The following is a 15,544-nucleotide window of genomic DNA, read 5'->3' as shown; positions in this document are numbered from 1 at the left end:
ACTTTAAATTATCTTTTGAATTTTTATATCACACTTGATAAATACTGTATTCTCACTTTCTTTCAAACTTCTTTGGTTCTCATTATTAGCATATGACTTTGTTTTGACTAGGCTCTGTTATGAGGTTGGGTACATAGTGAAAAGTCACCCCTAAAATCATAGATTCTCTGAATCTTGATGTCATTGAGCTTTAGAATCTTAGGATGTTTATGGCAAAGTTGAATTTAATGTAGAACATTATGATTTCACATCCAAAGCAGTGATACTATACCTGAGTGACATGGCCTTACAGCTTATGCTTGAAAACTAAAAATGGAGATAATAAAAACATCTATTTTTGCTTTATTGATCATGCCAAAGCCTTTGACTGTGTGGATCACAATAAACTGTGGAAAATTCTGAAAGAGATGGGAATACCAGACCACCTGACCTGCCTCTTGAGAAATCTGTATGCAGGTCAGGAAGCAACAGTTAGAACTGGACATGGAACAACAGACTGGTTCCAAATAGGAAAAGGAGTACGTCAAGGCTGTATATTGTCACCCTGCTTATTTAACTTCTATGCAGAGTACATCATGAGAAACGCTGGACTGGAAGAAACACAAGCTGGAATCAAGAGTGCCGGGAGAAATATCAATCACCTCAGATATGCAGATGACACCACCCTTATGGCAGAAAGTGAAGAGGAGCTAAAAAGCCTCTTGATGAAAGTGAAAGAGGAGAGTGAAAAAGTTGGCTTAAAGCTCAACATTCAGAAAACGAAGATCATGGCATCTGGTCCCATCACTTCATGGGAAATAGATGGGGAAACAGTGGAAACAGTGTCAGACTTTATTCTTTGGGGCTCCAGAATCACGGCAGATGGTGACTGCAGCCATGAAATTAAAAGACGCTTACTCCTTAGAAGAAAAGTTATGACCAACCTAGATAGCATATTCAAAAGCAGAGACATTACTTTGCCGACTAAGGTCCGTCTAGTCAAGGCTATGGTTTTTCCTGTGGTCATGTATGGATGTGAGAGTTGGACTGTGAAGAAAGCTGAGCGCCGAAGAATTGATGTTTTTGAACTGTGGTGTTGGGGAAGACTCTTGAGAGTCCCTTGGACTGCAAGGAGATCCAACCAGTCCATTCTGAAGGAGATCAACCCTGGGATTTTTTTGGAAGGAATGATGCCAAAGCTGAAGCTCCAGTACTTTGGACACCTCATGAGGAGAGTTGACTCATTGGAAAAGACTCTGATGCTGGGAGGGATTGGGGGCAGGAGGAGAAGGGGACGACAGAGGATGAGATGGCTGGATGGCATCACTGACTCGATGGATGTGAATCTGAGTGAACTCTGGGAGTTGGTGATGGACAGGGAGGCCTGGCGTGCTGCGATTCATGGGGTCGCAAAGAGTTGGACACAACTGAGCGACTGAACTGAACTCATTATTGAGTAGTATTAATCACTAGAAGTTTCTTGCTTTTTTTTTTTTTTGGAACTGAGCTTAAAATGTTTCCTTTTACAACTTTTGCCAAACATTTCTAATTTTCTTCCCTCCAGGAACATACAGTGCACATTTCTACCTTTTTCTGTATGACAACCTTCAGAATATTTAGTGAGCTCTCTTAAGTTCCTCCTAAGTCTCCCAGCTAAGCTTTCTCAGTCTCTTCCATTCTTCCATAAATAACAAGGTTTCATAGATTCCTTACTGATAAGTTCATTTCTCTGTATAGAGAGGCTCTAGTTTGCATTTTTTCCTTTTAAATTGCAGGTTCAAGAGTTAAAAACAGTTCTCTGGATGGCTCTTGGGTTTTTTGCTTAACTCTGATAGATATCAGTTACCTTAGTTATAAGATGCAGCTAATAGTAGGTATTGGCTTTTGGGATGACCATGGATAATGTATGTAAATGGTCTGGACCAGTCCGTGTCCAGAAATCTGTTGTTCTTTAGTCACTACGTCATGTCTGATTCTTTTGCGGCACTATAGACTGTAGCCCTCCAAGCTCCTCTGTCCATGTGATTTTTCAGGCAAGAATACTGGAATGGGTTGCCTTTTCCTTCTGCAGGGGATTTTCCCAACCCAGGGATCAAACCTGTGTCTCCTTTGTCTCTTGCATTGCAGCTGGATTCTTTACCGCTGAGCCACCAGGAAAGAAATCTGTTGATAGATACGTAAATCCAAAGGAAAGCCTCAGAATGAGGTCAACTCCATTGCTAGCTCACTAGGAAGCAAAGTTCAGCAACAAGGATAGCTCCCATAAGTACAAATAGCAGCAACTGATGCCCTTGGTGGGCCAGCTCGGACTCAGCCCTTTCGTTTATTAAACACTTAAAATACCTACTATATGCTAGGCCCTGCTCGTAATATGCAATAAATCGAGAAGATAAAAATTCCTGAATTCTTGTGAGGGAAACTGATGATTTTTAAAAGTTATTTTTGTACATTAGAAGTTGCTAACTATTATGAAGGTAGATAAAACAAAAACTGTACAGAGCATGGGATATTTCAAACAGGATGATCAGGAAAGATTCAAGTCTTCCCTGCAAAGATGACAATTGAGTAAATTCTTAAAGGAGAGAAGAGCATGAACCGTATCCACTAACTCTCATACTACTCCAAAGAACCTCTAATGTGAGTATTAATATCATTTTTCTCATTTATCCAAGCCTGAGTCCCGTCCACGGCTTTATGTAGTGTTATTTTAACACAAATTGAAAACTATCAGCCAGCCTTGTCATGCCAGTGCAATGCTTTAAATATTGAAATTCTGATCCAAAGTTTTGAGATTCTCCATGAAAACCACTTGATAATTTGCAATGTTTTGCAATATGAACTTTCTGCTCTCTAAAACTGTTGATACACAGGTCAGCTCTTTCTCTCACAATGTTACCTAAAATGGGTCTATTTTGTGTTTGTTTGTTCTTAGTCACTCAGTTATGTCCAACTCTTTGTGACTCCATGGACTATAGCCTATCAGGCTCCTCTGTCCATAGGATTTTCCAGGCAAGAATACTGGAGTGGATAGTCTTTCCCTTCTCCAGGGGATCTTCCTAACCGAGGGATCAAACCCAGGTCTCCTACATTTGCAAGTGGATTCTTTACCATCTGAGCCATCAGGGAAACCTGCTAAACCCTGCATGAAATTGGTGTGAGGGACACATTTGGGACTTCGACCTTGAGTCCTGGCTCCATCATTTACTATGTCCAACCAGGAAGTAGTGATACTGACTTCAGTGGGTTGTGGTGATAATCAAATGAGCTCACATTTATTAAAACATTTTCATAGAATGCCATTTCATAAAAGACGATTTCCTTCTTTGGTGTCTGGAAAAGGTGTGTATCTAGCAGTTATGGTTCTGTTGTAAAAGGACTAAGAAAAAAGGACCGGTCAGTATTGTGTTCTGATGTCTAGGCTTGCCAAGGTGAGATCTAGGATTGCGTTCAAATCACACTGAAGATCCATTCCCACCCAATACTCAGCTCTCTCCTGTGAGCAACATGGCTGTGGAGGAGTCCTTACTAGTGTTCAAGAAAAGCTCTGAGACACACAGGCACCTAATTTCTAGGTAAATAAGTTTCATTTTCTTGAGAAATGCCAGGAGCACAGACATGTTCTCTAGGTTTCAATTCTTGAGTCTCTGGCTGTCTTTATACATCAATTCATCTTTATAGTTGTAACCACTGCAGGTAATGCTGGAATGGTGGGGGTGAGGGAAATAAAAGTTCTAGAGGAAAGATTTCTTTTCCCAAAAAAGCTTCCTTGAAACTCCCCCTTTTTCTGAAAATTAATGGTATGTGGGTTTTCAAAGGTACAGCATCAGAGAGGAAGACAAAGGCAAGAAGCAAGGGTTTTTGTTTGTTTCACATTTACACTGTCCTTGGTAGCACCAGCTTGTCTTGACATTTGAAAGAATGACTTTAAGAACTATAGAGTGCTCTACAACTTTTTGGTTTACCGTAAAACATTTTACATTTCCTAGCCTCCTTCCTTTGATTTATGGGATGGGTATGTGTGTGTGTTCTTCAAAATAAGATTTATGCCATGTACAGTTTTTCCATTGGGCCCTTGAAACTTTATTAAAGCTAGTTAGACAGATCAAAATCATTTCTATAATCCCTACCGAGTGCCTAGAGCAATGTGAAGCCAATTTGGATAGAATGTTCCCTGGCATGGAGGAGGAGATCTTGGTTTGATTGCTTGCTTAGTTCTGAGATACCTTCAGTCCCTGCAGCTGTGGATCTTACACGGCATTCTCTCACTAAGACTGCGAGGTATTTAGGAATATGTCCTTTTCTTTCCCCAGAAGGAAGGCCACCCATAGCCAAAGTTGGAAAAATCAAAGCTCTGTAACCGAGTTTATCCTCCTGGGCTTCTCCAGAAATCCCAGAACCAACTGGATCCTTTTCTTCCTCTTCCTCTTCCTTTACTTATTTACAGTCCTGGGCAATGGTCTCATTGTTACTTTGATCAGAGTAGATGCACGCCTCCACACCCCCATGTACTTCTTCCTGAGCCTCCTCTCTCTGCTGGATCTCAGCTATGCTACCACCACAGTGCCCCAGATGTTGATCCATCTAGTAAGCAAGAGTAAAACTATCTCTTACGTTGGGTGTGTGATCCAGATGTACGTTTTCCTAACCTTAGGCATCACTGAGACCTGGATTTTTGCAGCTATGGCCTATGACAGATATGTTGCCATATGCTACCCACTCCATTATGGGGTCAAGATGAGCCAAACCCTGTGTGTACTCCTGGCAGTCAGCTCTGCCCTTTGTGGTCTCACCTGTGCCCTTGTCTACACAGTCTTTGCAATGAATCTTCCCTACTGTGGCCCCAATGAGATCAACCACTTCTTTTGTGAAATTCCTGCTGTCTTGAAGTTGGCTTGTGCAGATACATCCCTCAATGACCAAGTGGACTTTATCTTGGGCTTTATGTTGCTCCTGATTCCATTGTCCCTCATTCTGGCCTCATATGTTCGCATCTTCACTGCTATTCTAAAGATTCGCTCCACCCAGGGGCGAATCAAGGCCTTCTCCACCTGTGCCTCACACATCACTGTGGTCACCATGTTTTGTATTCCATGCATGGTCATGTATATGAGGCCTGGCTCCAAAGCCTCCCCAGAGGATGACAAGAAGCTGGCTCTGTTCTACAATGTCATTTCTGCCTTCCTCAACCCCATCATCTACAGCCTCCGGAACAAGGATGTGAAGAGGGCTTTCTTCAAGTTAGTTGGAATGAGTGAGGACACTCAATAAGCCACGAGTGAGGGCTGTCTGCTGTGCCTCTGGTCTCTGTCTATGACATCCACACATTCACTGAAATCATTGGACTGAAGAAGGAGCCCAGGATAGGGAAGATATCTAGGAAAAAAACACTTTTGCATTTTATTAGGCTACTGGAAACATTAGGAAAAAAAGAATTGTATTCAGGGATGAAATACATCATTGACTTTCTGTGGTTTTGAAAACATCAACTCATTTCTCTGAGATTTAATTTTTATATCTGTACAATGTGTTCCAGAATATTCTTTGGGCCTAAATAATAACTACCTTTATTGATCACTTTCTACATGACAAGCATTGTCTAAGTACTTTATGTGTATTTTATTTTAATTCTTAAAACAACTCAAGAGATATGTATTATGATCTTCTTCATAAAGTTTAAAAACAGCAACAACAGCAACAACCAAAAAAAAAAACAAACTGAGGCACAAGATTAAACAAGTTGCAAAGGCCTGTCAGCTGGAAAGTAACAGAATTGAGGTTTGACCCCAGGTAGTATAGTTCCAGAGTCCAGGCTCTTCTCTAGTATATTATGCCATATCGCAAGGATTCAGTAGAGCCTTCTGAGGCTCAGCTGAGATAGTGGATAGGATCTCATTGAGGAAAGTTCAAAATATTTAGGATTATGAGTCTAAGTCATAGATATAGGGTCAGATCCATCAAGTCAGAGCTCTGTTGGCTAATTTAGAGCTTCCTCACCAGCGTTTCATAGCCTAAGCAAGTAGCATCTTGCAGTGGAATGGTAACTTCTCAATAAACGTTTGCTGAGTGCTTTCCTTGCCTGTCTCCATCCCTGGTCTGTCCACTTCTGCAGTTCTTCTTTTAGCTCTTCTTCACTTTCACGGATCCCTCTCTTACTTCCATTGTATCTACCCCACCATGGCTTTTAGCAGTTCAGACCTTTATTTACAAAAGAGTATGTTGGTTTCCATAACTGACTTACCCTTAAATTTCCTCTGCCACCTTAGAGAACACGGGGAAGGGCCCCGAACTTTAGTCTTGACTTAATTTGTTGAGATCTTGGAAAAACCACCTAATCTCTCTGAAGCTCAGGCCCCTATCCATAAAATGGAGTCTAATATGGAGATAATGACTATACCATAATATTATTTTTAGGTTCAAGTAGAAATAGCCCTTAGAACTTAATCATATAAGTTATCATTCAATAGTCATTGTCTTCAAAGCCAGATACCTTAGAAAATAGTCATTACCTTATTAACAGTAGGATTTTCCAAGCAAGAATACTGGAATGGATTGCCATTTCGTTCTCCAGGAAATCTTCCCGACCCAGGGATTGAACCCGGGCCTCCCACATTGTAGGCAGATGCTTTACCATCTGAGCCACCAGGGAAGTCCTTATTTGTCAACTACAATGTTAATATCAGGCTTATTGTGAGGTCAGAATATATGGGTTGGATATTAATGATGGTAACTGAAAGCATATAAGGGCTTCCCTGGTGGCTCAGATAGTAAAGAATCCGCCTGAAATACAGGAGACCTGGGTTTGATCCCTGGGTCTGGAAGATCCTCTGGAGAAGGGAATGGCAACCCGTTCCAGTATTCTTGCTTGGAGAATTCCATGGACAGAGGATCCTGGTTGACTATAGTCCATGGGGTCACAAAGAGGCAGACACAACTGCACAACTAATACTTTCTCTTTCACAGAATCATACCTTCAACACACACACACACACATACACACACACACATCAAAATTAGTGGGAAATTAGTGACAATCACATCAGTTTTCATTCCAATCCCAAAGAAGGGCAATGCTGAAGAATGTTCAAACTACTTCATAACTGCACTCATCTCACACACTAGTAAAGTAATGCTCAAAATTCTTCAAGTCAGGCTTCAAGAGTACCTGAACTGTTAAATTCCAGATGTTCAAGCTGGATTTAGAAGAGGCAGAGGAACCAGAGATCAAATTGCCAACACCTGTTGGATCATCGGAAAACAAGGGAATTTGAGAAAAACATCCACTTCTGCTTTACTAGGGTCTTCCCTGGTGGCTCAGATGGTAAAGCATCTGCCTGCAATGTGGGAAACCCGGGTTCGATCCTTGGGTTGAGAAGATCCTCTGGAGAAGGAAATGGCAACCCACTCCAGTACTCTTGCCTGGAAAATTCCATGGACGGAGGAGCCTGATAGGCTACAGTCCATGGGGTTGCAAAGAGTCAGACACGACTGAGCAAATTCACTTTCTTTCTTTCTTTATGCTTTATTGATTACACCAAAGCCTTTGACTGTGTGTATCACAACAAACTGTGGAAAATTCTTCAAGTGATGGGAACACCAGACCACCTTAACTGCCTCCTGAGAAATCTGTATGCAGGTCAAGAATCAACAGTTAGAACCAGACATGGAAAAACAGACTGGTTCCAAATTGGGAAAGGAGTACATCAAGGCTGTATATTGTCACCCTGCTTATTACTTATATGCAGAGTACATCATGTGAAATGCTGGACTGGATGAAGCACAAGCTGGAATCAAGATTGCCGGGAGAAATATCAATCACCTCAGATATGCAGATGACACCACCCTTATGGCAGAAAGTGAAGAGGAACTCAAAAGCCTCTTGATGAAAGTGAAAGTGGAGAGTGAAAAAGCTGGCTTGAAACTCAACATTCAAAAAACTAAGATCATGGCATCTGGTCCCATCACTTCATGGGAAATTGATGGGGATAAAATGGAAAACAGTGAGAGACTTTATTTTTTGGGCTCCAAAATCACTGCAGATGGTGACTGCAGCAATGAAATTAAAAGATGCTTGTTCCTTGGAAGAAAAGTTATGACCAACCCAGACAGCATATTAAAAAGCAGAGACATTATGTTTCCAACAAAGGTCCATCTAGTCAAAATTATGGTTTTTCCAGTAGTCATGTATGGGTGTGAGAGTTGGACTATAAAAAAAGCAAGAGCCGAAGAATTGATGATTTTGAACTGTGGTGTTGGGGAAGACTCTTGAGAGTCCCTTGAACTGCAAGGAGATCAAACCAGTCAATCCTAAAGGAAATTAGTCCTGAATATTCATTGGAAGGACTGGTGCTGAAGCTGAAGCTCCAATACTTTGGCCACCTGATGCAAAGAACTGACTCATTGGAAAAGACCCTGATGCTGAGAAAGATTGAGGGCAGGAGAAGAAGGGAATGATAGGGGATGAGATGGTTGGATGGCATCACCGACTTGATGGACATGAGTTTGAGCAAGCACCGGGAGTTGGTGATGGACAGGGAAGCGTGGCGAGCTACAGTCCATGGGGTGGCAAAGAGTCGGACACGACTGAGTGACTGAACTAAACTGAATCACATCAGCTGCCACATTAACCAGGAACTAAACTCGTGCTGGCAACCCACTCCAGTACTCTTGCCTGGAAAATCCCATGGACGGAGGAGCCTGGTGGGCTGCAGTCCATGGGGTCGCTAAGAGTCGGACATGACTGAGCGACTTCACTTTCGCTTTTCACTTTCATGCATTGGAGAAGGAAATGGCAACCCACTCCAGTGTTCTTGCCTGGAGACTCCCAGGGACGGGGGAGCCTGGTGGGCTGCCATCTATGGGGTCGCACAGAGTCGGACACGACTGAAGCGACCTAGCAGTAGCAGCAAACTCAGCTATCAAAATAGATTTAAATTTCTCTCACTTTGGGGTCAGATGAATATTAATTGCTTTGTAAAAAGCAATACAAGGTAAATCTTGTAAATTGGCTACTCTCTACAAGTCTAATAGAGTTCAATTATCAAAATATTCTAATTGCACTTGGTTGCTTAGAAACAAGTTTTATTTGTAAACCAAGGATTGTCTGGTTGCTGAGAAAGCGCAAGAGTACTAAATGCTAAGAATGCATTTTGCTTATTAGCAACTTTCTCCAGGAGATAAATTTAGGGGAGTTGACAGCTTAGAGAGCCCTTAGCAATCCCCAAGCATTAAAGGAACATAGGCTGTAAGAGTGATATGGATGGATTGTGAGAAGAGAAGAGCCTACTCTAGTCCCAGGGTTTCCTGCCTGAAGGCCATAGCCTCTAAGATGAGAAGTCCAGGGGAAAGAGGAGCCTTGATTTTCTGGAGAAAAAAAGAATGAAATTGTCAGCAAGACATTCTGATTGTGTTTCCCGAGGACTTATTAAGAAAATTGTTCTGGGGCCATTAGAAAGGATATGTGAGAGGACTTCCCCAGCGGTCCAGGGGTTAGGACTCCATGCTTCTAAAGCACAGGGTGCAGATTTGATCCCTGGTTGGGGAATTAAGATCCTACATGCTGCATGGCATGGCCAGTAAATAAGTAAATAAAAAGGAAGGGTGTGTGAGGATTATCTGTTGAAATGACTGGACCTTATTTTTCAGAGCTCTCAGGGCAGTAGAAACCCACAGCAGGCCCACCTAATTTCCCCACCTCCCAGCATGATCCCTTACTCCGGGCCAGTCCTGAGTCCCCAGGTCTTGGCATAGACTGCTCCACCTGGAGTGTCCCCTCCTCACTCTTGCCTACTATCCCCTTACTTGTTCATCAAGGCCTCATATGGGTCTCTTCTCAGGAAGCTTTCTAACTACTTTCATCTAGGATGAAAGATTTTTTTCTACTCCCCAAACTCAGTGCCACCAACTAAGCACTCAACTTTGGCCTCAGAAACACATAGAGATCTTAAAGGGTCTAACTTTCATCTCATCCCTGAGTCCCTTTGACAACAAGAACTTCTAATACATCATTCAGATATATTTGCATAAAGCTATTTCAAATGTTTATCACTATGAATGTCCTTTCCCCACATTGATGATTTGAAAAAAAAATCTCAGTGAACTGGAAATAAAAGGAAATTTCCATATTCTAACAGAAAGAAAAAAATCTACATTAAAAACCTCCAACTAACATCACAAAATGATGAATGATTAAATGCTTTCCCTCCTAAATCAGTACCAAAATAAGGATGCTTGCTCACAACAATACTATTCAAAATAGCACGGTAAACTTTAGCCAGTACAATAAGGCTAGGAAAGAGAATACAGGAAAGGAAGAAGTAAAATTGCGTCTATTTTCAAATAACCTAATTGTCTATGTAAAAAATCAAGGATTCTACATAAAAACTCCTATAATTAATTAGTTTAGTAATGTTACAGGATTCAGGATAAATACATAAAAATCCATTTTATTCCTATATACTAGCAATGAACAATTGGAAACTAGAATTAAATACATAATATTATTTATGATGGGCTTTCCAGGCAGTTCAGTGGTAAAGAATCTGCTTGCTAATGCAGAAGCCACAGGAGATGCAGGTTCGATCCCCGGGTCAGCAAGATCCACTGGAGAAGGAAATGGCAACCCACTCCAGTATTCTTGCTGAGATAATCCTATGGACAGAGGGGCCTGGTGGTCTACAGTCCATAGGGGCTGCTAAGAGTCAGAAACAACTGAACAGCTGAGCATGCATGAACATTATTTTTAACTCCATAAAAGTCAAATTCTTAGAAATAAATTAACAAAACATAAACTATCATACCCTTCAAAACAGAGGGTAGATTTTGCAGTAATAGAGATAAAAGGCATGACATCATCCATTAATAGAGATAGATAAAAGACACGACATCATCCTTTAAAGAACCATGGCATTAGATTTACATCTGGAATGATCCCTCTGGCTCTCATGTGGAAACTAAATTGAAGGAGAAGGATACCAGCTGCTGCACTCCCTCAGGCAGGAACAGATGAGAAACTGAACTGTTAAATAAAAGAGTAGCTACTGAACATGAGAGGTTGGTATTAAATAAGAGGTCTTTATGAGGTAGACTCATTAGCTAGGTAGGTAAAGGTAGCTCATTAGGAAATGGTGAGGTAGACAGAGGAGTCAAGGATGAATCCCAGGTCTGGTTAATCAAGTGGGTGATGGGGGATGAGTGCAGAGGGTAGCCCTTTCCTGCCCCACAAACCTATTCTTTATGGTGCATAGAAACTTTCCCTGGTTTGCCTGCCCAGCCCTCCCAACCCCCTGCCATTTCTCAGTCCAAGCACTTGCTCTAATTGATATTCATATTTATGGCCCTTTGGACTGTGAAGCTGAGTAGGGAGCACCTGAGAGGAAGCATTGGGATGGGAGGATCAGGCTTTCGAGTGTTTGATCTTGAGTGCTACACTGGGAGGGTGAAAAGTAAGCTTGGGGCTTGGGAAGGTTGCTGTGGGGCCTGGAGAATCCCACAAAGGCTCATTAAAAAATCTGATCTGTTCTCCCTGAGGATCAGGAGCAGAATACTGAAGGAGGACCCAGCAGGCCCCCAGTGCATCCCACCCTGAGCCCAGCACCAGGTAAGGAGAAGGGCCTGAGGCAGGGAACTGAACCATGCTCACCCACTCCTGGGCAACCCTGTGTTCCCCATATGTCTGACTGTGTGCCTGCCTGCCTCCACCTCCTTTCCATCCATATCAGGCCACCCACGCCTGCTCCTTGAACTCTGTCCTCCTCTGTTCACTGATTTCTCTGTGTACAGTGATCTGTCTGTCTCTTTGTCATTTTCTTTCCTTCTTTACTTGTTTTCTGAGTGAGCTCCTCAGCTGAGGGAGAGAAAAGTAGAAGAAAGTGAAGGCTGTTGAATGGAGCTGAGGCATTTGACTCTCCTCTGAAGCCCATTGAGGATACAAGTCAAGACACTGGTAAGGATAGATCAAGGTATTGATGACAAGTTAATAGAAGTTAGAAACTGGAAGGGAACATTAGAAGTGGGAAGATCTGTGAAGTTCTTATTTGGGAAGGGGAGAGATGTAACTGCTTCTAAACAAGATATTGGTATCCTAGCACTCTTTTCTGGTACAGCCTTAGGCCAGGCCTTGGGATGGACGGGAAGAAGGCTCATAGTGGGCTTGGAGCTCCCCTCACTTGCTCCTGGTCCTTCTATCCCTCTGCACATTCCTCAGTTTTGCACCATAAGACTCTGAGTGGGATGCTTACTGAGAGACTACTACAGTGGTTCAGGCATCAGGTCCAGATGAAGCTGAAAGAAGTGCACAGAAGGATGACAAAGTCCCAACTCCTCCAGAGAGAGTGAACCAGAGACCCTCCCACCGGACCAGCAGGACTAGTCCCAGTGACACTTTACTTGATCCTCTTATGGGGTCAGCAAGTTCACTGTCTCCCGGGTCAGTTGATCTTATCCATGATCTGCCCTCACTAATGTAAGTTAGTTATATTTTGCTGGAACCTACCTCCCTAGTATAATTTGCAAATGCACTTTTTAGGATCTGGAACAAATCTCATCCATCTTCCACATGAAAGCCTTTCAGAGAGTAGGCCCTCAGCTTCCAGAATTCCCCTACCCTTTCATTCCACATAGCAAACACCCCCACTTGCCTCAACTCTTCCTCACATCATGTTGTTTCCAGACTTTTCTTTATAACCTCTTTCAACTTACCTATCGTCCCCTTAAAATGTGGCCCCAGAAGGTGGTCTGGCTTTTGCAGACACAGTTGCATGACACCTCGTGTGATCTCACAGCATCTTTTCTCAGTTTTATCACTTTACGATGATGTTTTAGAAACATCCTTGCATCGATCCCCTTTCAGTCTTCAGTTATTTCTCAGCTGAGCTGGCTATGTATGGCTGGCTTTGTGAGCAGAGGGGCAGGGAATTTTACTTTGGTGCTATAGCTTTTTTTTTTTTTGGTTGGCATATGCTTCTTGTTCTATCCACTTAAGACTTGAAATTTGATTTGCAATGACGTGATCAGATCTTCTTCCTCACCATCTACTTGAGATATGAAGAAAGAACCTGTGAGACTGGTCCATGGGAATATATCCTGAATTTTCTGATGGTCACAGTTAGATGTCAGACATGACTGAGTGCGCACACACACACAGAGTTAAATGATCTGTATCCTCCTCATTCGCACATCTTCCCCTTTGTTTCTGCTCTATTGAAACTGCCTCTCAAGACTTGTGTTCTGAGTTTTGTTGCTGTCTGCTTCCTCAGAGACCACGCACTAGCCCCTCTTGCCCTCTCTTGGATTTCCCCCAGTGTAATACACATTCTGAACTCTTTTACCTAAAGAAAATGACAAAGGAAACAAAGCACCCCCTCACCTTATGTCCCAATCTTAGATATCTCCTCATCTCAGTCCTTCTCTTTATAGCCAAGTGCACTCCTCATAACCCACTGATACCTGATTTCTGCCTTCATCACTCCACAGAAAGTTCCCACATCCGAGCCACTAATAACTCAGGCATTATTTGAACAGTTTTAATTCCTTTTGCTCTCTCTATAGCATTTAGCATCATATGCACTCTTGGAGATGGTGGTTTCCTGAACTTACACTGTCAAGCTCTCCTGCCTCCCTGGATGCTCTTGTTCAAGCCCATCTCTTCTCCTGCTGACCTCTCATGTTCCTCCTCCCAGGCTGCATCTTTGGAGCCTCTGTACTCTCTTTGAAGTATCCCTGAGAGTTCTCATCCATTCTGTGCCTTAATTACCTTCTAAAGTTTGATTTTTTGCTTAGATCTCTTTCCAAGGCAATCTGTCTAACTCTTTGATGATCGGCTCCTGCAGGACACTCGATGTTTCAAACTCTGCCTGTCTATAATAGAATTAATAATTACTTTCTGGCCATTTTCTCGCCCACCCCATCACTCTTTCTTTCACTTCCACCTGCCCTGTAATGGTGTTACTGTCAACTTAGCTTCCCAGGTCTGAAACCTCAAACTCATGCTTATTTCCTCCCTCTTCCTCATCTTCTGTACCGCTCGGTTACCAAGTCCTGTCCACCTCTCTCTCTAATCTCTTCTCTTCTTTGTTGTCTGGAATGTTACCCTTCTCCTGTTTTTCCTTCATACCTCTCAGCTGGTCTTTCTCCAGTGTCTTTTCCTAACTTTCCCCCAAATAGTGATATTTCTAAAATCTAAGCCTTAATGAATTACTTCTCTGCTTAAAACTCATCTGATACTTGCCATGGCCTAAATGATCGAGTCCATGCTCGTTACCAAGGTACACAATACTTTTTTCTTCCTGTTGTTTGCAAGCCAGCCTGCCCTCAGACCTTATCAGCTGTGTTCCCTGGTTGCACAAAACTCTCTCTTTGTTTGATCCTTTGTAACTACTACTCCATTTGCTTGCAAAACTCTTTCCAGTTTTCCAACTTCCAACTCTTCTTTGCTTAGCTAATTCCTAATCTTTTAAGATTCACATCATGGGCCCTCTTCTTGGAGAAGTCTAGCTTTCAAAAGCTAGTTCAGGAGCTCCTTTAATGCGTCCCCATGACCCTCTATACTTCCGCTTGTCACAGCACTTATCACTTGAGTACCATTCATTGTTTATTTGTCTCCTTCCTATGTGTGCTCTTTGAGGGCAGAAATTTTTAATTTCTGTATCCCTAGTGCTTAACACAACATTGACTGCCAGCCCATCTTTCCATCAGAGTGCTAAATACATTGAAATGTGGTTTGCGTCTTTATTTTTCTATTTCCCCCCAAAGACTGTGAGCTTCTTGAAGATTAGGAATATACCATGTGTTTTCTGGTCTCTTTTAGTTTTTGTTTACCATCTGATGAACAACACCTGGAAGATAATTTGACTGGAATAAACATCATTGAGCTTCCACTTTGTGCTAGCAACAGTGCTGTGTCTGCCGTGCATATCATATATTACTTCTCACAGGTTCTGTTCCTATTTCTGGTAGATATTATGTAGATTTTACAGAGAAGGAAATGAGGTTCAAGGAGATTAAATTACTTGAACAGACCACAGTTGAAGTACCAACACTTGAATGTCAGTCTTCTGATTCCAAATCCCATGTTCCTCCACTAGAACCACCTCCTATGACGCCAAGAATGAAAAATCAGCTCTAACTTTTGAGATATAAACTAAACTCTGGAGCTCCTTGACTGCCATAACTCTTGACTCTAGGAGAGAAAAAGACCCCAAAGTATAGATTACCACTGGGAGGGTATTCCCATCAAGCTGAAAGAATCAGAGACACCAAAGCTGATTTCAAGCCAAAAAGACAGCTATTATTTTGCCTCAATTATAGTTTGAGGGTCAAGCAGGAAGACTTCTTTTCAGTTGTGAATAAGGCCAGGAAGAGGCCCAGTGGTGAGCAACTCCATCTGAAATAAAATCAGATATGAGGAAGCATCCAGAGACACCAAAGACTCAAGAAACACAGACCTGGATAAAATTTTCAAAAAATTTTTCATGTTCTGGAGTCATATAATCTTGCCCATATTTCTGACTTGCCCTGCCTATATATACATAGTGATTTGAAGTTTAAAGCACCAAAAGAAAGAGTTTTG

At 42.2% G+C, this 15,544-nt stretch overlaps 1 protein-coding gene across 1 annotated transcript; it reads left to right on the top strand.

Annotated features, from left to right (window-relative positions):
- The first annotated feature begins 4,269 nt into the window (after nucleotides 1-4,269).
- LOC138439501 (olfactory receptor 2A5-like) lies at nucleotides 4,270-5,247 on the top strand. The gene has a single exon (XM_069588400.1). It carries the CDS (start codon nucleotides 4,270-4,272, stop codon nucleotides 5,245-5,247), a length of 978 nt encoding a protein of 325 aa, XP_069444501.1.
- Nucleotides 5,248-15,544: the final 10,297 nt, after the last annotated feature.

This window comes from Ovis canadensis, chromosome 1 (assembly GCF_042477335.2).
Source record: "Ovis canadensis isolate MfBH-ARS-UI-01 breed Bighorn chromosome 1, ARS-UI_OviCan_v2, whole genome shotgun sequence".
Classification (NCBI taxonomy): domain Eukaryota; kingdom Metazoa; phylum Chordata; class Mammalia; order Artiodactyla; family Bovidae; genus Ovis; species Ovis canadensis.
Note: the sequence above shows the minus strand (reverse complement) of the source record. Positions and strands in the feature narration are given on the sequence as shown.

Bases quoted from the DNA above. Each gene is read 5' to 3' on its own strand.
- LOC138439501 (XM_069588400.1), top strand. From the start codon at position 4,270: ATGTCCTTTTCTTTCCCCAGAAGGAAGGCCACCCATAGCCAAAGTTGG.